Source organism: Odontesthes bonariensis, chromosome 9 (genome assembly GCF_027942865.1).
Source record: "Odontesthes bonariensis isolate fOdoBon6 chromosome 9, fOdoBon6.hap1, whole genome shotgun sequence".
NCBI classification, from domain to species: domain Eukaryota; kingdom Metazoa; phylum Chordata; class Actinopteri; order Atheriniformes; family Atherinopsidae; genus Odontesthes; species Odontesthes bonariensis.
The window spans coordinates 17,012,026-17,033,553 of NC_134514.1; the positions used below are offsets into that span (position 1 = coordinate 17,012,026).

The following is a 21,528-nucleotide window of genomic DNA, read 5'->3' on the forward strand; positions in this document are numbered from 1 at the left end:
CATAGCCATGATTGTGGGTATCTGACTTTTTAAAGGTACTATCTATTTGCAACCCAAATGTGTCCCACTAAGTAGACTTAAACTGCGTAACACACATACATAGTCAACCTTGACTTAAAGGCCCCAAATCTGAAAAATTGTTCATAGTGAATCCCCCATTTAAATCAATATCTAAACCTTCATGCTGTACAGCACGATCTGTATGTCTGGGTAATCTGAATAATATCTATACACTTTAGCTGTGGCCTTCATTGCACTCTACATGGGGGGATTTTGTTTCCTCAGTGTTTAAGGTTTTTGTTGACCTTGGTTGAAAACAAAAACAAGAGTGAGTGGCACATCTTTTCCAGATGTGAACAGTACCTGTAAATAAATTGCAGTGGATAGGTGAAGGTGATGTTTGACAAACACGCCCAACAGCAAAAAATGACAGCTGTCGACAATGTTATAGTCTGAGTTAAACATTTTGTCCACCAGGTCAGGATCTGATATCTTTTCAATGTTTTAAGAGTTATTCAAGCAGCTCACACAGCCTCCACAGAGCCAACACTGAAAATGCAATACTAATTTGGACATCAGTTCGAACAAGTCTACCCACAATGCATTGGCAGGGTTTTAAGTGTGATGCATGACTTTAATTCCGTTAGTGGAATGTGGTCGGAGATGTGGCTGAAAGGGAGAGGAGGCTGGAAAGAAGGGGAAGGGCCAAATGTAGAGGGAATAAAGACAAAAAGAGGAGAGGAAGGAGGAAGGAGAGGAGTGAGGGAAGGAAGGGGAGGTGGAGGAGGGGGTTGCATTCCTCCACATTCCCTCTCGTACGAGGGTTTTCAGATGGACGACGGCCAGCAGAGAGGGAAGGAAGGTGGAAGGTGGAGGAGAGGAGAGGGATGGAGCGGAGGGGAGGGGCCGGAGTGGCTTTTGTCTGCTTCCCACGTTTCAAAGCCAGTCTTGAAAAATGAATAGACAGAGGAAAATCAATTGCATGACCTTCACAGAGAGAAAGAGAGACAGAAGGAGAGATTGAGAGAGCGGCAAAGGGAGAAAGATGGAGGAGAGCAGATGGAAGAAGCGAACGAAAAGGAAAGGCTGAAGGCAGGAAAAGTAAAATGACCGTTGATGTACATTCCCTGTTCGGTGTGTGTTTGTGATTCTGTGGGGGTGCTCTTATTTGCACAGCACATTCAAGGACTATTTGAAGTCATTTATATTTCAATACCACTTTATTGAATAAATTTTGCTTTGCGGGACACTTTTTTATTCTATTTGTCTGCCTTCATAAATGTCCTGTTAAAAGATAAGTCCGATTTATCTTAACCAGAACTATCCCTTAGATTTCTATTGCTTGTGATGGGGCTGCTCTCACCCCACTGATTACTGAGATCAGAGAACAGCAGCAGCATCACTAAAGAGCTAGTCTGACTGTCGACATCTAGGATAAACGTTCCTTGGCCACTCGTGTTGTTCTCTTTTCCTTCGGCTATCTGTGTGTTATTCTTATAAAATCTCCTTCCCCACAGGAAACAACAACCTCCGAGCTGCAGCATACACACTAAAAAGGGCAAGTGAGACAAAGATTTGAATTGTGCAATAACACTAGACTGCCTGGTTGCTTCTAAAAAATGCTTAAAGGTAAAGAAATACAAATAATATGTTTAGAATATGTTCAGGGATGTTTTTGCATGTTTACTTATCCTCGCCACCAAAGCATTTTCCCACTTGACAACTTTTTTATAGATGCACCACTGCTGGATCCTTTAAACAACTTCCAAGTCAGTTGTAATTTTCTTCAAGAAAGGTTTAAGTCTTTTTTTTTTTTACATGATATTAAGGTGTTGCTGACAAACCACTGCTGAGACAGTGATGTGGAGATAGGTCCAGCTATGGGACACCACCAGAAACTAGGAACACAATTAATCAAACAAGCCTACAGTAGCTGTGTTTCTGTATAGTTTTAAAATAAATGTTTCCATGAAGTTTGGTTTACTGACCGGAAAAAAAAAAACCTGAAGAAGAAGAAATCTTTAATCAAAAAGTTGCTTTTTTGATCCACAGCTTCCCCAACTCACTTGTTAAAGTGTCCTTGGGCTAGATACTGAACCCCACATTACCCCTAGTGTTCCTCACTTTAAAAAAAAAAAAAACTTGTAAGAATCAAAGCATTGCTAAATTAATGTAACCTTCAGGATTTTTTCTCAGATGGAGCAGCGTAATTATTCTCTCCTGTCAGGTTGTACTGACCATATTTTTGTTCTCTGGAAGCAGAAACAGCTGATTGCTTATGCGAACAGTCATACAAGCTAAATTATCACAACATCGGGACTGCTTTCCATGTCTACTTATGTGCATAACTCTTATTTGAGAATGGCCAAAATCCAGCTTGAGGGAGTGTTTCTTTGAATTTTTTTTAAATGAAAATGAAATATTCACATTTGCATCATCCTTTCAAAATGTGATATTCCAGGAAGTTAAACATAACTTTAGGAGTTATTCTGACAGATGGTGTCAGATTATGACACCATGAGTTTTAATGAGGTCTTAATTTTACTGACATTGAATGTTTCTAAACCACAAATGTGTCATCACAATATTTAAATGCAACACACAGATTACATGATGACATTTTGTTGTAAATGTCTACTATTTGTTTTGAAAGCATGTATTTTATGCCATTTCATTTTCAATATTTTCCAAAGAATAATTATAACCCAAACTTTTGATACCCAAACTTGACCAGTGTTGTTGCCTAAAAAAGTCAAGTGTCCTCTTACTGGAGAATCAGGACTTGAAGGGGAAAAAAATCTTACTTTGGAGCTAAAACCAGGTGTCTGGAGGCATGGCAGCTTCACATTTGACCTTCAATCCCCTATTGTTGATCTGAGAAATATTAAAAGTATACTTTCTGTATCCCAGCTGCTCTTAAGATGCTCATTAAAATCTAAAAGATGTATTTGGGATTCCTGTAGAAATTTCCCAATAATAGATTTAAGGTTAAAAGTGATAATTGAGGACTAGAAAAGACAAGACATTTGAAAAGACTACCTTTAATTTGGTAAATGACCAGGATGTGAACAAAGATGGGTGTTGTCAGATTATTTTTTAATTGGCTCAAATATACGTTTTCATTGTAAGGCGGTTTGAATGTTACTCATCAGTCTACAAATGAGTTAATACCCAGATATCCACAATAAGCACATATTTACAACCAATAATAAAAGCCATGCTAAGATAACTTAGTGAAAATGACAATTTTTTAAAGCTCTCCTGTGTAAAGTTACATTTTTCCACAGTTTTTTTCATCTTGAATGAAGCACAGACAGAAAACAACAGGTGCAAGACAGCAGCGGGAGAACCCCTAAGTCTTTTACAAGGTACAGTACAATGACAATTCTGCCAGCAACAGGGCCAGCTGAAGTGTTTTACTGTCTCGGTTAGTGAGGTCAAACACACCTCTCTCCACCCAACACTGATGACATTGACTTTCATTCTGCCTCCTCTCGTTCCCCTCTTCTCCGTTCTTTCATTGCCTTCATCTCAACCACCTCCCTCCTGTCTCCCCCACCTCTTCACCATCTCCCTGTGTCTGAATCCCCTCTAATTCACAGCGTTTAAAGCAGCCGGGGCTTTTAAGGAAAGTTAATTGCACTCAAATTATGTTCGACCGCAAAAGAAGCGAGGGAGCGATGGAGAAGAGACAGAGATGTAGAGGGAAGGAGGGAGGGATGGATGTCAGAGTGAGAAGATAATTGTGCCAGAGAAGGACGCTGCGATTAGGGTCACTTTCTCTTACTCACACTGTCAAACGGCCAAAACGTCACATTAGGATGGTGGTAAACAACCTGGCATGTGATAAGGCTCCTGTTTTGAAAGGATGAGACCAAGGAGCCAAACTTAAGAAACAAAGACGAATAAGAAGACAGAGAGATGAGGTTGAGAGAGACTGAAAGAGCAGTTCGGTGTGTGTTATCTGTTTGGTTTCCATGGTAACATTCTAACCTGGTTAAAAAGGTTGACACGGTGGGGGTGGAAAGGAAGACAGTGTGTGTGTGTGTGTGTGTGTGTGTGTGTGTGTGTGTGTGTAAGTAAGGGTGAGTGTGTTCATGTGTATGTACAGCCATTACTCATGGACTTAACTAGGACTAAATTATGTATTAGACAGAGGAATAATGAAAATCCTTCAATTTTTTCATTCAGTCATTCAAATCTTTTCTTCTTGAGGCACAGGGGAGACCCCGAGAATTGACCTGTGAGTCAGACCATAATTAACGTGTCCGATCGCACCCTGTCCCATTCTGTCTCTTATTCCCACAATGAAATTAAACCTCACAGCAGAGTCCTGGGGAGCTAATGAAAAGGAAGTGCGACAGAACGGAACGATCAAAGAGCTCGGTTGCACTCACAGGTCGACCATCAGGTCTGCACACGAATGTGATCACGCATGCTCACAGAAGTAGAACTCCAAAATTCTTTATTTTGAGCTACTATTTTAAAAGGAATTATTGCTATTTTTGGTCTTATTTTCATGGTTTTGTCTACCATTTCTGTGGTAACATTTTCGTCCCTTAAGTAATTGCCAAGATCCGGGAGCATGGCAACAACACAAGGACAATGTCAGACAAAGCAAGGAATGAGTCATCAGGCAGTCAGACAGGTTATAAAGAAGCCAGCGTTTTATCCGGACTACTTAGGCTGCTTTATTTGCAGCAGGCTCATACCTCAACAGTAGAATAGTTTGGCTGCCAAAATATTGTGCCGGTGAGAACTCAGGGTGCTCCATCTTAAGAAATTGTTGATTGTTAATAGACAGAACGTGTGCAAATTCAGAGACTTTTAGGAAATTTGTCCACCCCACTGCCAGTTATCTTATTATGATAATGTTCATTAGTTGTGGTGCTCTTGTCTGGTTGCTGGTATTGCTATAATTCTCAGTGTTTTATCTTTTTTGCTAATATTTGCTGGGCATGTATTGTCAAATAGTTGAAGATATTTGCTTGATTTGTTTTTGTTTAATCTATTTGAATTTGTTAAAGGTAAACAAAGCGCTTCCTGTTTGCAAATGCGGCATTCCAACGTCGCCACTTCCCGCCTACTTAAAAACAAGATAGAACTGATTTACTACAGAACAAAGCAGTAAATAGAAAAAAAAAATTACTTCATTTCCCAAATGTTTCAAAATAGTTGATTTCTAAGGCAGAAGCAAACTAAAAATAAACAAATTAACAGTAATATTTAGCCACAGCATAAAGGCTGTAAATAAAAAAATAAACAAAAAAATGAGAAAACTTGAGCAATACAAACAGAAGACAGTGTTTTCTGCAGAGACATATGAGCCACCACTTCTTTGTGTGGGTGATAGGAAACAGCTGAGAGAGATGTTGCATGATTCAATTTGTCGTTTTCTTTTGTCTTTTGAAAATAATTTCCCTGGTAAGCCTATAGGTCGAACCCTTTAAGCCACTGTAATGAAGTAAATGTAATGAACCAGATATATGAGTGTTAGCCTAAACAACATAAATGCTAAAGTTTGACAAAGCAAAGATGAAAATCTATCTCAGCTTAAACCTGACTTGCCTGTGACAGGCTGTGGTGAAACCCGAGTGTGAGACTTTCCACCAAACGATTAAGGCTTGAGTTTTATTACTTTCATTTGTTTCTTTTCATCGCACTTTTGAAAGTGAATACATTTTTAAGCTGTTTTGTTCAGTTAAGGCACCAAGACAATTTGGTTAGTTGAGTAAAAGAGTGAATCAGAGATTTGGATTGAAAGGCCCCCTTTAATGTTAAATTTAAACTTGAATAATACTTCACTTAATTACTTAATACTTAATTAATACTCACGGGGAAATAATAGAATGAAACGAAAAAGTGTAGGAAAGAGAATGAATCTCTCAATAGAAAACATGGAAGGAAACTCAGAGCCAAGAGTTTGATATCCAAAATGATTGTTCTCAATTTTCTCGGTGAACAGAAAAGAATGACCACTGCCCTCATAGAAAGATGTTGAAATCCATATCGATGTTTTTCTGGGGAGGTCAGGCTGTCTGTTTGAGTTGTAAGTTGGTAATCAGTCCATTTTGCTCGTGCTTCATTAATGGAGATGGTTGGTCCGGTGGTATGGGCAAAGAGTCTGACAGAGGACCCGCGCTTGCTGCTGAGTGCCTTCATTTTCTACAACTGTACATGTAGCTGCAAAGGTGAAACGAGACATTTTTCTGATTAAATCAATTACAAGGGTGGGGAACGTGTAGACATGTGTGACACAGGATGCTGCATCCACACAGAGGAGTTTACATTTACATTGATGCTCCCAAAAGTTGTGTTGTGTGAGGCAGTGCAGTGAACTATTACATCCCAAACTATAAGAAACTAAGAAACTATGGATTTTTCTCAGACAATGGACTTCACGATTTGTGTACATCCTTTTGCAGTTCCAATTCTTAAAGACTTTGTTTGGGTAATCTGGCCACACTGTCGGCTTTTCTGGACGTCTGATCGTCTGACTGTGTTCTGTTTCTTGTTCCCTTTCACTTTGTTGTTCTGATAATGTCCCAGGTCTTTGCAAGACAATATTATTATTCCTGACGGGAAGTAGAGCCAAAACTGTGGAACTAAAACCCAAATTAATGTTTAAACGACTGTGAACAATGAATCTTTTATAATTAGACCATATGTTACAGAAGTGATAATATTTACACACAGAATAATACAAATCCCTAACACACACAAACGCACGCACACACACACACACACGCACACACACACACACACACACGCACACACACACACATACACACACACACACACACAAACAGAAGTAGGGGTTCACATCACCACTACAGACGGATCTTTGTTCTCAGGGTGAGATACCAACACTGCTGTGAGACTCTCTCTTCACATGTGTGGAAGAACACACACACACACACACTCACCCTGTCCAGTGTTTTGGTTTCCTGGCCCGCCCTATTGTGCCATGGCAGTCTTTAATAAATGGTCCTCTGTGTATTTGTGTCTGCCAGTGTGTGTGAATGTGTGTGTGCATGGGTGTGACTCATCCGTCAACTCCGCTGGCCTCATGTCACATCCAGCGTTTCCTTCTTCCTGCTGACACTACTCAGCACAACTGATCACTCACCATCACCTTCACCCCTCCAAGGATCTGGAAACGCACACACACACACGCACACACGCACACACACACCCACATACAGTTCAAGTACTTGGCTTCATTTTAGCGTATATCAAGGTGTGCGGGTTAGCCCTTTTAGAGTCGTTCTTGTGTGGTCATGATGGGGGTTGCTTCCTCCTGGCTTCCTTGCGCTGCAGCTGGATCGCTGCCTCAGAGGGGAGCCTGACAGGCAGGCAAAGAGCTCGATGGTCTCCCCATCCCCCCTCCAGGCAGCAACTGACTAGGCTGAAGAGTCCCGGCACCAGACCCCTTTTCATTGCCCTGAATGGACTTGCCTTATTTATATTCACACTCTGTCACACAGGGGGACCCCAATCTCACAATGCCACTGTGGCTTTGTCCAGCAACTCTGTATTTATGTGTGTGTGTGTGTGTGTGTGTGTGTGTGTGTGTGTGTGTGTGTGTGTGTGTGTGTGTGTGTGTGAGAGAGAGAGTTTGTGTGTGGTATATGAAGGTTGGGGGGGGGGGTTGTGTTGTTTAATCGCAGGGCATGTTGCTGCTGTGTAGTCTGTGCATGAGAATTCGCTGCTGTGTGTATTTCTGAAGTGTGTGTGTCTATAGCTCTAATGGAATACCTCCCTCTTTTATTCACCAAACCTACATCACAGGCAGACAACTGGGCAATATACACACACACACACACACATATATATATTTATATATATGTTTTTATATATATATTTATATATGTGTGTGTGTGTGTGTGTGTGTGTGTGTGTGTGTGTGCATGATGGTATATTTGTGTGTGAGTGTGTATGCCTGGGTGGGTGTGTGCGTGCGTGTTTCAAGCTTCCCTCTGTGTTCAGTTGTAACCCAGAGCAGCGCTTTCATTTTCCTGTCATAACGTGTATTGATTTCCCTCAGCCTTGCTGCGACACACACACAAAACACGCATACACTGATATCCAATGATCCTTAAAATCATGCCCACAGACTCACACACATGCACTCATTCATATGCTCTTGTGTACACACATTTCACACACACATAGTTTGTCTCTGCCAGATAGGGGAAGGCTGTGTTCAAAAGCAGCCCTGTTGGAGTGAGATTAGTTCTCACATATGGTCCCCACTTTTGCAATCACACGCTCATAGGTGCGCGCGCACGCACGCACACACAGCCACAAACACACGTCACATACTCTTTCTGACATAAAACAGTAAAGACGCCTGATTGCTAAATTAATCTTCCACGTCACTGCAGCCCCCCCATGCCCACGTTTGCTTTGGAGAAAGTGATCACTCTTGCCTTTCTTAGTGTTTTCTCATTTTCCCCACCCGCTCCTCTCGCACCTACCCTCCCCCCCCCCCCCCCTCCCCCTCCACCTAACCACCTCCAACTCTATTTGTATTGTAATTGCCTTGGTAAACAGCACCACTTTGGCACTGAAGCAGCCCTGATAGCTTGTATTTGGGATGCATTAAGAGTGGTGATGCAGACACTTTGGGTGTGTGAGTGTGTGTGTGTGTGTGTGTGTGTGTGTGTGTGTGTGTGTGTGTGTGTGTGTGTGTGTGTGTGTGTGCGTGTGTTTGTTTGTTTGCGCGTCTTGCAGAGATTGAGTGCTGTGCGTCACATACCGCCCCTCCTTAGGCACAGGTTTCTTTTTTCAATACGGTCGATTTCAGACATGATTAGTTCAGAAACATAACAGAGATGCAACATTATCACAAAACCTCTGGTAACACATGGATTTTGTATAATTATTTATAAGTAAAAACTTTACCGACTCAACTTTAAAGTTCTATTTTCTGTTGCCTGAGTTAGAATAAGCAGAATCCATGAAATGAATCCATGAAACTTTTTCAGCTCTTGTTGTCATTCTTATGCTTTCGAAGGATACCAACTAACATTATCTTTAAGTCTAACTTTGTGGCTTCTTTTAAGCATACACAGAGATGACAGAGATGAGAAAGATGGCATTCATAGGCAGAAAAAGTGCATGCCAGTGATGGAAGAGGTATTCGGATTCTTTACCTAAATAAAAGCACAAATACAACAAAGTGAAAATGCTCAGTTAAAAGTAAAAGTCCAGCATGGAATAACCAACTGAAGTAAAAGTAAATAGCACCAAAATGAATGTTATTACAGTAGTGTTAAGGTAGAAGTGTAGGTTTGGCCACTCTTACTGACTTACTTGAACTGATCAAGGTGAAGCAGCTGCAGAAAGAGTAGTTTAAAAACGTTTTTACAGTTTTACATCAAAAGATTTTATGAGACAGCAGATTGACAGAAGAGGAAAGAATAAAAAGAAAATGTTAAAGTATTCATTTTCATTTTTGGTAAAATGCTGCAACAGTTATTGAAATAAACCATGGGAGTAAGTTTAGAGGCAGAAAATACTTTTTAGTGGTACTATTAAAACTGCTTTTTGTTTGATAAAAGGTTGGCCAAATAGGATGGAAACCCCAGTTTAAACTCTAGCAACGTCTTACATCAAAACATTTTTTTATAGTAATGATGTGTAAATAAGATTTAGGAGAAAACAAAAAAATTAGGGGAACAAAAAGACCGGCTCTGTAGTTGAATAGAAATGTTTTGCCCCTGAAATGTAGTGGAGTGGGAGTGTAGGTGCTTGAGCACAAGCACTTAAAAACTGCTTGAATAAGTCTGGAGAGCAGATGCACTGCATTACATTCCACCCCTGGTCCACAGCTGAACTTGAACTGGGATTTGCCTCAAAGTCCTCAAAGGGATTTCTCAGATATTGTGGTATCTTTTAACTTTATGCTTTATATTTATACTGCATAGATTGTGCTACTTTCATAAATATTGTCTCAAATCTGTACATAAAAAATTGTGAAACAAAGCAGCGATTGAAACATTCCCTCAAAACCACTCCACAGCTTCAGTGAACCCCTGATGTACTGGATGTTATGAAGAATCTAGGCTCGCCAGGTCGTCTGGTGCATGTTTACTTGCTTCCAGGATCAAAACTGATCAAGGTGAAGCAGCTTTACACCTGTGGAGCGAGCTCCCTGAGTCCAGACTCATTCAACTTTGGCCCTAAAATATCACTTTTTATTGTGGTTTTCCAGCATATTAAATTTAGAACGGATGTTTTTAACATGGATTCTAATGAAAAGTCAACGCAATGATGTGTAATGTGAAGAACTATTCACATATTTGCTTCTGTTTTTATTGTAATTTAAATGCAAATTATGTGTGTTCTTTATTTTATTTGCTGTTTTATCTTGTTCTTTTTAAAATGTCCTTTTCATATTCATTACCCAAGATTAGCCTTTTTACATTAAAGGCGTTATACAATTGAACTTGCCTTGCTTTTACAATGTCAGAATCTAATTAATACTGTCAAATCCTGATTATAGAAGTTTGTCTGAATTATTGAGTTTTTCCTCAGCAGACATCTTGACATGCCACAGCAGGGAAAACAGGTGTGAGTGATAAATTTGATAATGGATGAATTCCATTTAGCTGCTTCAGTGTCAGAATGCACTGTCTTGCTATCTCACTGTCATGGCTCACTGGGATTCCATTGTCATTTGTTATCATTATTATTAAAACCTGTGCCTTTTCCAACAATTGCAAGTCAAAATGTGTGTGAAGAAGAATGAATACTGATGATAAAGCAAACCAAAAAAAAATCAAAACTCTTTTACTGTCAAAATATCAAGAGGGAACATTTATTTCTGTCTGTATTTGACGCATGTTTGTCTTCCTTCTGTCTGCAGTTAGACGATCATCTCATTCTCTGGCCACTGACATGTTTGAGCAGCACCTAGGGGCACACCTCCTTCAGGTAACACCCACACCCTCCTTCTTCTGTGATGCGTGTGCTATCCAATCACCTAATGTGCCTTTACAAAGCTTAATTTCCCCCCAAAACCATAAAGTAAAGGAACGCTTGGTCCTCATGTGTATTGGAAAAGTTTAAACTGCTTATACATTGTTTATTTGGACTGCGATGCTTGAGTATCATCCACAATCTCACTCTAATATCTCTAGGACGACTCACAAGAGCATTCAGATACACAGGTGCACACATCTGATAAACCTCAGATCCTCATACGTGGTTGTTGAATGCCATAGAGAGGCTCCCTTTTGCACTGACAACTGAATGGAGCCTGAGGGGTATTCTGGGGGCAGGAGAGCTACAGAAGTGATGAAATGCAATGAATGTACAGCCAAAAAAACAGTAGTGCAGATTATACTTAAGATGAGGGGGAGTTTGAGGGAGAAGAGATGGACGGACAAAGGTGGGAAAGGTAGGAAAAGGTAAAAGGCTGCAGAGGCTGAGAATTTAGAGGTAAGAAGGCTGTGGTAAAACAAAGAAATGTCACATGTGTCCGCTCTCTTCTGGCATTTTAAAGAGGATGGGAGGCTTAGAGAATGGCGCTGATAGAAATCAAATTAACGCTCCAGAAAAACTGTATGATTCTCCCCTCCCAGCCATCCTCCTGCCGTAATAGCCTGATAATTGCACTTTAGTTCTCCGACATTCATGCGGCTGGTTTCTCCTCGCCGCGACACATGACGCCCCACACCCCGGCCACATTTGCATACTGGATGTGTCAGTTGCATAAATTACCGCCGCCACTTCCAGCGCTGGGCCGCCAAAATAGCAATCATTTTTCTCGTGCGAAGTGGCCCGGTCTGTGTGCATGTGTGTGGGACTGAGGCTGTGTCGACTCACTCCTGGATGCCTGTTATGACGATTAATATTATTCTCTGAAGCAGTCCCCTCTAATGGGCTGGCTGTATACCTTTCACTTCTCATTAGAATCAGTGCAGCCCATAATGATTCTGGTTTTTATCTGTGCCTTCACCAGTGTGTTTATGTGTGTGCGTGTGTGTGTGTGTGTGTGTGTGTGTGTGGTTGGAGATCCAGGAGGAGGATTTGACTCTGAGTTTATTACAGCTGATTGAAACAGGCCTGGTCTATAAGCTCAGTTTCTCATGCCTCTTTACTCAATTTGTTTATGCATGCTTGTGTGTGTTTGTGGACATGTGCACATTCATCCCTCTGTGTTTGATAATGCAGGTCCTGCTCACAGCTGTTGTGCGCAGCTGCAGCTTGCATCTACAGGAGTTGTCTGTTCACATTTATGCATGTGTATGTGTGTAAGTGCACTTGTGAATTGAGAGAAGGGGCCGAAGGGTGACGTGTTGTTTGTTCTCTCTCTCATTGTAATTTGTTCGATACATGCTAATTGCTCTAATTTGTCTGTCTTGTTTCTGTTTACCTTTATGCCTGTGTGTGTGTGTGCTGGTTTGTGTGGTGTGTGCACAGTCTCTAGATGGCTTTGTGTTTGTGGTCAGTCAGGAGGGACGTTTCCTCTACATCTCAGAGACAGTTTCTATCTACCTGGGGCTCTCACAGGTAAGTTTACCTCATCTTCCTCTCCTTCCTTTCTCACACACACATACATACTAGAATAATCCTTTGTATACAAGTGAATTTGCACATATATGCCTGTCTTGGGCTCACACTTTCAAATCCTCTCCCAAGAGTGTGTGTGTGTTTATGGGTGTGAGTGTGAATATCTTTGACTGCACTCTTTGCGCTCATCTCTGGAGTGCAACTCTTACAGGGGCAATGTTTCTCTCCTTCTCTGCCTCCTTCTACCTCTCTCTCTCTCCCTGCCGCTCCAGGTGCTCACCTCTGTTGATTGCCTGTGGCCTCTTGTACTGTGAATGTTAAGTCCTGCCATTTTGCCCAGATGCATAAATAATAACAGTAATTACTGGCCCAGCAATCAAAGTGTCGCCCCAGCGCACTGGGCCTGTCTAGGGGAACAAATCGATAGGCATCTTAAAAGCCACATTGATTGTAGGGAGGGGGAAAAACACCAAGGGGGATGGGAAGATAGATAGAGACAACCAGCAAGGAAAGAGAGGGAAAGGAAAGGAAAAGAGGTGGGATAGGAAGGAGATGACGAGGGATTGAACAGCAAGAGAGAGAAGGAGAGAGTCATAAGAAATAAAAAGTGTAACAATAACAGAAGTAATTGATTGTATTTCTGAGAGCTGTTGTTGGCAATAATAAAGGTTAAGTGTGCTTTTTATCTTCTTCTTCATAGTCTATTTGAGAACAGTACGTGTAAAAAATACGTTGGTGAGTAGAGCAAACGGATCCAATGTGTGTCTCCCAGGTTTAGTCATTTTGTATCACATGACCGTAATTGAAAAATGTATTATGTGGCTTCTCACTGCAGAACTCGCTTGTCCCACGATCATGACCACCACGATGTGTCAAAACCAAAATGATGAAATGAAATACCATCATGGTGGTATTTATTTGTGCATAAATCATGAACATTCTCAACGTGTTTTTAGCCAAAAAAGTCAAACCCTGCAAATAACAAAAGCCAACTCTGTACTCCACAATAATTACTAAGTGATAACAAAACTTTAAAACAAGCTATCCTTCAAGACTTGAGTCAACTATTTCAATTAATGTATTTATTTAGAATAGTATGGTGTTCCCAAATGTTAAATGGTGCTTTTTATGAATTTATTATCTACAAGTATCTACAAAACAAAGTAATTTATTCCCCAGCTGTCCATTTTGAGTTGGTTACACTGGAATCAAAATGAAAATAATCATAAATTCTCTGTATTAAATTATAACTTCATTTAGTTTTGTTGTTTTATCATAACTTAACCTTGACTGTAGCTTTCACACTGATGCATGGATTCCTGTAACGTAATGGACTTTGTGCATTCGTGCAGATCTGGTATTTGGGGTTTCAGCTGCATTGCCTTAAGATCAAGGATGAGTAGAAGTTGTCTTTTTTTTTCATTACTATCAGTCTAATTGAATCCACTGCTGGAATTCTCAAATATGAGATGTTACAGGGGAAGAGCAGATCAATAGTGGGCTACATACCTCAATAACAGAGACACAGACACAGATGGCACTTACAATATACCAAATGTTCAACACTGTGCAAACTCTGACAGATCCGCTGTTTTATTCGACTTACTACTGCAAATAATTTTGGTTGCTTGTCAGTGGTGCTGTATCTCCTTTTCCCTTTTTGCTCACAGAAAAATACACTCACTAACAACAATAGCGTATGTTGCTACTTGCTACACGGTATACATTTTTATTAGTTGCATCTAATTTTGAGTACACAGTTGTCCAGTACAGAGCTCATTTGTTGATTTCAACTTAACATTCAACAATAGAATAATTACAGTTTTAATGTCTTTGACCTGAATAGCAGTAGTGAGCTTCCCTATGATTCAATAAAAAGTTGAGAATGAAAATATAAAAATGAATATATAAATGTGAATACTACCTTGATATATTATCTAAATTTTGTTTTTCTACCAGACTCATACCAGATAGATTTTCATCAAAAATGATGATGAAGACAGCTCTTGTCATTCCACATAATTCACAATGTGATCAAATTACATCCTTTACTACTGTTTTAATTTTGAGACCTCAGCAGCAGAAATGACCCGATATATGTGTGTCCAAGCTGAACTGTTCTTACACTCATAAAAAAAAAGGGGGGTAACAAGACTCCTGTCACTGTTCGGCTTCATTGTCAATTGTTTCTTTTCATTTATTGATGATCTCATTGCAAAATCTGCTGTCTTTCACCTGTAGCCAATCTCAACACTGATGTCCTGAAGTACACTCATACATAACTACAGCAAGGTGAAGAGTTAAACCCACAGGGAGCATCGAGAAGAACAGTGTTGAATCAGAAACTTATAGGAAAAACAAAACCTGGCTGTCTACCGTTTTTGGCAGTTTCCATGCAGTATCTTCTTGGCATAGTTCTGTATGCCAAGTAGTACATCATCCAAAGAAAAGCAGCTACAAGGTATATGCACCATAGTGGGGATCTCTTCACAGCAATGGAGACGTGGATGGTTTTATCGTGGTCAATAATTCCTTTAAAGTACAAAGTAAAAAAAAAAAAAAGATAAATGAAAAGAAGTGGTTCTTCAGATGGAATTGTGTTAATACATCAGATAAAACTTAAAGTCGTTTGGACCTGCTGCTGAACTTTTTTGAGTTTTTCCTCTGCAAAAAAACACATTAAAATCCACATTTTCACACTCACTCTTAGAACTTGTGAGGACGTAACATTAACACGCCAACAGAAGGAGCAACTCGAAGACACAACACGAAAGGGAGATAAAGAGAGTAAAAAAGGGAACCAGACAGACAATTAAAAGACAAAAAGAAAAAAAAGCAAGGGGATAGGAGAGAGAAAGAGCGACAGTGTGAGACAGTGAGTGTGTAAATAGAGCTTAAATGTGCTGTAGGAATGAAATTCGCCTTGGGATTGCCTAGGTAAACAAGGCAGCCGAGGCTTTGGTGGAGATGCTAATAAAACAGAGCTGTTCTTATCAGCTGAGCAGATGGCCTCACCCATCACATCTACTCAAACAGGGCCTAAGCCATCAGCATTCTAATGAAATTATTTATGATCGAAGATTACATTCAAAACCTTGAACACACAACTCTGCGTTTACCTTCCTGAAAAGATGGGAACAGACGGCTACAGAGGAGGTTTATGATCAGAAAGGGACAGCCAGAAAGGATAGGGAGAATGAGTTGGTGAATATATGAGAGGGAGTATACAGTGTGTTTATAGACACAAATGATGAGAAAGAAAAACATACAAAAAGTGAGAAAGGAAAGGTGAGAGGGCGTAGACGAAAACACTTCGGTGTGCTTTGTTTGGCTAGTGGAAGCGGTCACAGGGGAGAGGGGAAGGACAGACAAACAAACGATGCTCTGAGTGAAAAAGTATAACTGGTGGTTTGTTTTGGAGGGCATGTCGCCCCTGCGGACCGCCCCTGCCCTGTATCTCCTGTCTCCCTCCATCTGACCCCTCTGCCCTGGCTTACACCCTGGGCGGCTCCCCTGACAGTGGGGTTGCTTAGCTGGCTTAGCCCAGGTCAGGCACCTTGACCAAGGGCACAGCCCGCCACCCACTCCCCTGGCGCCTACAGGTATCATTTTTTTCCCCTCTCATTTGATCTACAGACTGGAAGCACAGGAATAAACCGGGAATGACATATAGTGGGATGGGCAGAGAGCTAGGAAGCAGTGGATGGAGAGACAAAGAAATGGGGAGGAAGCAGAGGGAGGAGACGTGAAAGGGATGAAGAAGTAAAAGTAGTGGCCAGGAGGAGGGAAAAAAGGAATAAATAGGAAAAAGAGAAGGGAGGAAGGATGGGAGATTGAGGGAGGAGAGAATTGATCTGCGAATGGTTAGTATGCAGCCCCCGCTCCCCCTTCCTCCTATCCCTTCTTCTCCCTCCCTCCTTCTCTCCTCTCCCATCAGTCAGTGAGGGCTGAGAGTATGTTGTGGACCACTGCCCGGATGCCTCATACATATTAAAGCCCCCTGCTATTATTTATATCATGTCTCTCCTTCCCCTGCTTGCTGCCCCTCATCCCCTCCACACAACCAGACATACATGCACGTTTATCTCTGCACACACACACACACACACACACACACACACACACACACACACACACACACACACACACACACACACACACACACACACACACACACAGGCACTGACAGACGACTACTCACACAAACAATGACACACAATGACATGGGGAGACATAAAAACAGACAGTCTAGTCACATACACAGAGAAACAGAGGCGTGCCGTGTGCTTGCATACACACACTCACACACAGAAATTTGAATGATCTCGGTCTCTCCTCACGTCTCCCTTTGCGCCACATTCTATACCTGTTTTTATGTCTGAGCCTGACTCATCCTCTCAATCGCTCCGTCTTTTTCTCATCTTCTCATTTCAATCTGATCTATTTTCAATCCCTCCCCCCTGCCTCTGATGGAGTGATATTATTCGGATAGGTCTTAAGCCCTGTAAAGCCCATAAGGACCTATTTGTCTCGCTACCTTGTTTTCCAGTAGCGCGGGGCCATGGGGACCGTGTCCCTTTCAAATGGCTGGTCCAGTGTTCTGGGCAGAGGTGAATTTAGAGCTTGTTTGAAAATGACAGTTCGCTTACTATTCATGAAATACATTTTAGCAGACAGACGGAGGGATGTACGGATCTTTTTGTGATTCTTTTATGATTTAAAACAAAAAAAAAAGAAATTAAAAAATCAAAGTACGGTTCATTCATCCAAAGTTTAGGGGTCCAAACACCATTATTTTAATTGTACAAAAAATGCAGTCTCTTAATGTTGATTTTAAAATAAACTAATGAGTGAATCCATTTTGATTTCAGTATTAAAAGGGATGCAGCTGAGTAATTACACTGTTCATGTTACATCTGCATGGAGAGGCAAAGAAGGATCAGAAGAAAAAAAACACATTTGTAGATTAAAAGTGTAGTGAAGCTTCCCACGTAACCCTTTCTGCACACTGGGTCATTATTTTTAGGGTCTTATTACACTGAAATTATGTTCTATGAAATTAAAAAGAATTTGTTAATGGTCTTGAAGGGTAGCTGATAGTCAGTCTCCACATTTACCACACTTTGTTACTGCTGGAACAAGTAAGAGGTTTCCACAACAACGAGAAGGCATAAGGGAGAAATAAATAAATTAGGCCTCAACGGTAAAATGTGCAAAGTTTTTGCAGTTGAGATCCAAACACACACCTATGTGCTCTCTAAGACTTACTTTAGCAAAGCAGCTCCTACGATCAGAAATGCTCTTTTGTCAAGGGAAGGATGAACTAAAATCTCTCGGGATATCACCCAGCTTGATGTTTTGATACCTAATAATGATAATAGGTTATAAAAGAAATGTATTGTTTTAAATTTTCAATAAACAATTTGAGGATATGTCACAATAGCTCTCCGGTTACCTAAGGAAAGAGAGGGTGGCATGTGCCTCTGAAAGTAAGAACTGCTTATTGATAATCCGAAATCTGATCCCTCTAAAAAATTAAATTCTCAATTTTGTTATCTCAAAGCTATAATGCTTCTTAAGCCTGATTCTTACTCGGCACAACCTCGCTTTGACCCATTCTTACTAGCTGGTCGCAAATGGCGCAAACGGTCACGTGACCCAAAATTCCGCCACGCCCCCCGTCGCAAGCTAAAAAATCCTCGCGCGTCGCAAGGGCGCGCACACAACTTTTTTTTCTGACTTCGCGCGAGCTCAACCGGAAACAGCTGACCAAGAGAAAGGAAACATGAACACTGCATACCGCGGTGACCGAGAGGGTGCGCCTCTACAAACATCTGTACGACACGTCTATGAAGTTACACTGGGACAACGTTTGACAAAGTTCGTCTTGTTGCAAAGGATGAACATTCCACCTTCTCTTCTGTTTTTGCCGCAGCCGCTTAGCTCTGAGATACATATACAGTTCTACACCCAGAGTAAATTCATTCCGCATCCGATGTGCCAGCCTCTGCTGACGTGACACCACAGGTGGCATTGTGTATGCTTTCTTCGTATGCTTTTCAGCTTGTTTCCTCAACAGTGACGCCCGCTGGTCTGGAGAGAACTGCAAATGTGACGCATACTCGGCGCAAATTGCGCTTATGAGCTGAAGGAACTGTGAAGGGGCTGGCGCTTTCGATGACGTCATTAATGGTTCTCGAGCCAGAACAGTTGCGCATTTTATTAGGAATAGAAACGGACTACGATACGTATGACTTTACAAAAAACAGCCTCAGAACACGCTGGAATACAATATGACATCTAAACACACCAACGCGCGACTAAAAATAGATTTTGATAGAGAAATAAAAAGCTTCCTTTCCTTTATTTCCTTTATTTTGCATTTATTTTTCCAATTTTCTTCCCATTATACCGTCTCTATGCTTGTATTTTTGCCTCCACCTCGCAAATGCAAAACATTTTTTAAACATATAAAATGAGCGGGCTGTTACAGGTGGTCTATATTCATTAGTACAGGCAACCATTTTCATGTTTTTAATGGCTGCTGAATGTATGCCATGTTATTATTTCTTATGGTGCCCATCATGTGTAGTAGGATTAGTATTAGCATATCTATCTATCTATCTATCTATCTATCTATCTATCTATCTATCTATCTATCTATCTATCTATCTATCTATCTATCTATCTATACTTTCCCTATAGGAAGGCTATGGACATGAATTTTGCATTTTTGTGACACCAAGCATGACTTTTAAACTAATATACCACAGTTGCTATCTTTTTTGCCATCAAACCATGCTTTTTATAGTCTAGACCTAACGAAGGGGTTTACCCCCATACCTTAACCAATGCTGCATGGAAGTAAAAGCACGCAGTCAGTGAAAAGTCCAAAACAAAATGAAGAGCAGACTTGTAAAAAAATCAGTTTTCCTTTTTCTGGTGACTGTTTTTCTTTAGAAAAATAAGAATATTGCTCATTATTGTAATTTTCAATTCCTGTGTTTAGTGCTCGCTGTTGGACTGTACCATTATGGCCCAGCGGGGCTAAACCGCAACCATCCACAGCACCACTCAAGCCTATATGTCCACATAAAATACCACTTAATTCATTATGTACAGTAGTTTAGTCATAAATATGTTACTTTAACCGTAAAATATACTAATCTGTATGGGAGATAAGCTCGGAAAGTTAGGATGGCAGTCACATGTCTTAAACTGTTGTCAAATAAAGTCACTGGAAATGGTCTTGAGAAATTAGAAGATTCTCACTCGGAGATGCATTCTCACAACTGGAAATACTTGAGTAGCGGCTGGGTGGAGTGTGCAGACGGCAGGACATGATACAAAAAATGATGTTGGATTTTCATGAAAGCACATTGAGGATGGAGAACTGTTGTCCTCCTTTGCTTTCTTGGAATTCTTACTAGAATTGCCTGCTGTTTTCACACATGGGTTCATTAAATAATTTTAGGGAACTGTTTGGATAAATCTGCGAAAAGTCAGGTGCCTCTGAAGCCAGCATTTCTCATCAGTACTGTGCGTGAAGCCCTTCCTGAAAATGTCTGGAAAACATCAAGACTGCAGTGTATGTGTGAAAAAGTCTTTAAGGCCAATTCAAGGCTTTCATGTTAGCATGAGAAAACTGAGTAACGCTTTAAGGGGGCACATGCCGTTTCACTCTTGCTGCAGTTGCTGTCAGTCTGTATATATATGCTTTACAAGAGTTCCTGTGCTGACTAATTAATTAGAGAAAGATTTCAAAGAAAAAAAAAGATAGAGGGTCAGAAAAAGGAATCTGTGTGTCCTTGGTGTCCTATTCTTAATCATGAAAGATAAATATGTGGGTTACACCAAACATCCTTCCACATTCTCTTCTCAAAAACAGGTGCTGGTCCTTCTCATAGAACTAGAGACTCTAGAACTAGTTTTCCTGGCTCAGGTGCAGCTGACGCTCATAAGTAACAAATTCATAAAAATCTGTTATGTGTCAGTCTCACAAACTTTCCTTAGAATGGGTCAGAATCTTACAGGTGGCCCAATTCCTAAAAGCAGAGCATCGAAAAAATTGAGACCAGGATTTCTTGGACTTAAAATTCGCCACCCTTTTATCCTCCTCCCTCACTCTGAGGAGTTTCCTTCTTCTTTCCTGCCCACCCCTGGTCACTCTCATTGCTTTGCTCCCACTTTCCCTGTTCCTTTTCTTCCTCTCCCCGGCTGTGATGTCCTTGAGAGCCTGCTGAAGCTCCCATAAAGCCTGCAGTAAATGGCTCTAATCCGGTAATAAATGGCTGTGTCCTACAGACAAGGGTGTGAGGCTGCTGCAGCTATGGTTTTATCTGATGGAATGGTATTGCTGCACATACACACACACAGGAAAACATTCACAGATGTAATAGAAGCTGCATAGGTGTGTGTAAGCATGCATGCTCCCCCCTCTCTGTTTCTTTCCCTGACGCATATGTGCACACACACACACACACACACACACACACACATACACACACACACTCATTTATACGGCTTCAGATGGAAACACCTCCTCAAAATGTGCTGCTTTTATGGATGGCATGCAAGAGCAGCCCCATTATTACCTTTAAATGATTAGAGATGCGACTATGATGCATTATGATGATAGAATCATATAGAGTTGTTTCACTGCTCTTCATGTCTGTTGAGAAAGACTTTAACTGAATGAATGAGCAGGAAGGGACACAGAATAAGAAGAATAGTAATGTGACCTTTGGAGATTGTTGGAGTTCACCTGTTTTTAATCAGCAAATACAATTGATTTTTATCTCCCCTGGTTTTATTTGTGTACTACTGTAGTGACATGGTCCTCTGAGAATGAAATGTGTGTGTGTTGGAGAGGGGGATGTCTTACAACCTCCACATTCCTTGTTGAGTTGTAACCCAGAGCGGTGCTTTCATTTTCCTGTCATAACGTATATTGATTTTTCCTGTGTGTACTGTACTCGCTCACATGCAGTTATCTGTGCTCTAAGG

General features: G+C 40.9%; 1 protein-coding gene across 1 annotated transcript in view; it reads left to right on the forward strand.

Annotated features, from left to right (window-relative positions):
* Positions 1 to 21,528, forward strand: part of npas1 (neuronal PAS domain protein 1) — a 44,533-nt gene that overhangs the window by 16,536 nt on the left and 6,469 nt on the right. The window contains exons 4-5 of the mRNA XM_075473420.1: positions 10,874 to 10,941; positions 12,433 to 12,522. Of these exons, the coding sequence (XP_075329535.1) occupies positions 10,874 to 10,941; positions 12,433 to 12,522 (158 nt within the window). The remainder of the gene's footprint in view (positions 1 to 10,873; positions 10,942 to 12,432; positions 12,523 to 21,528) is intronic.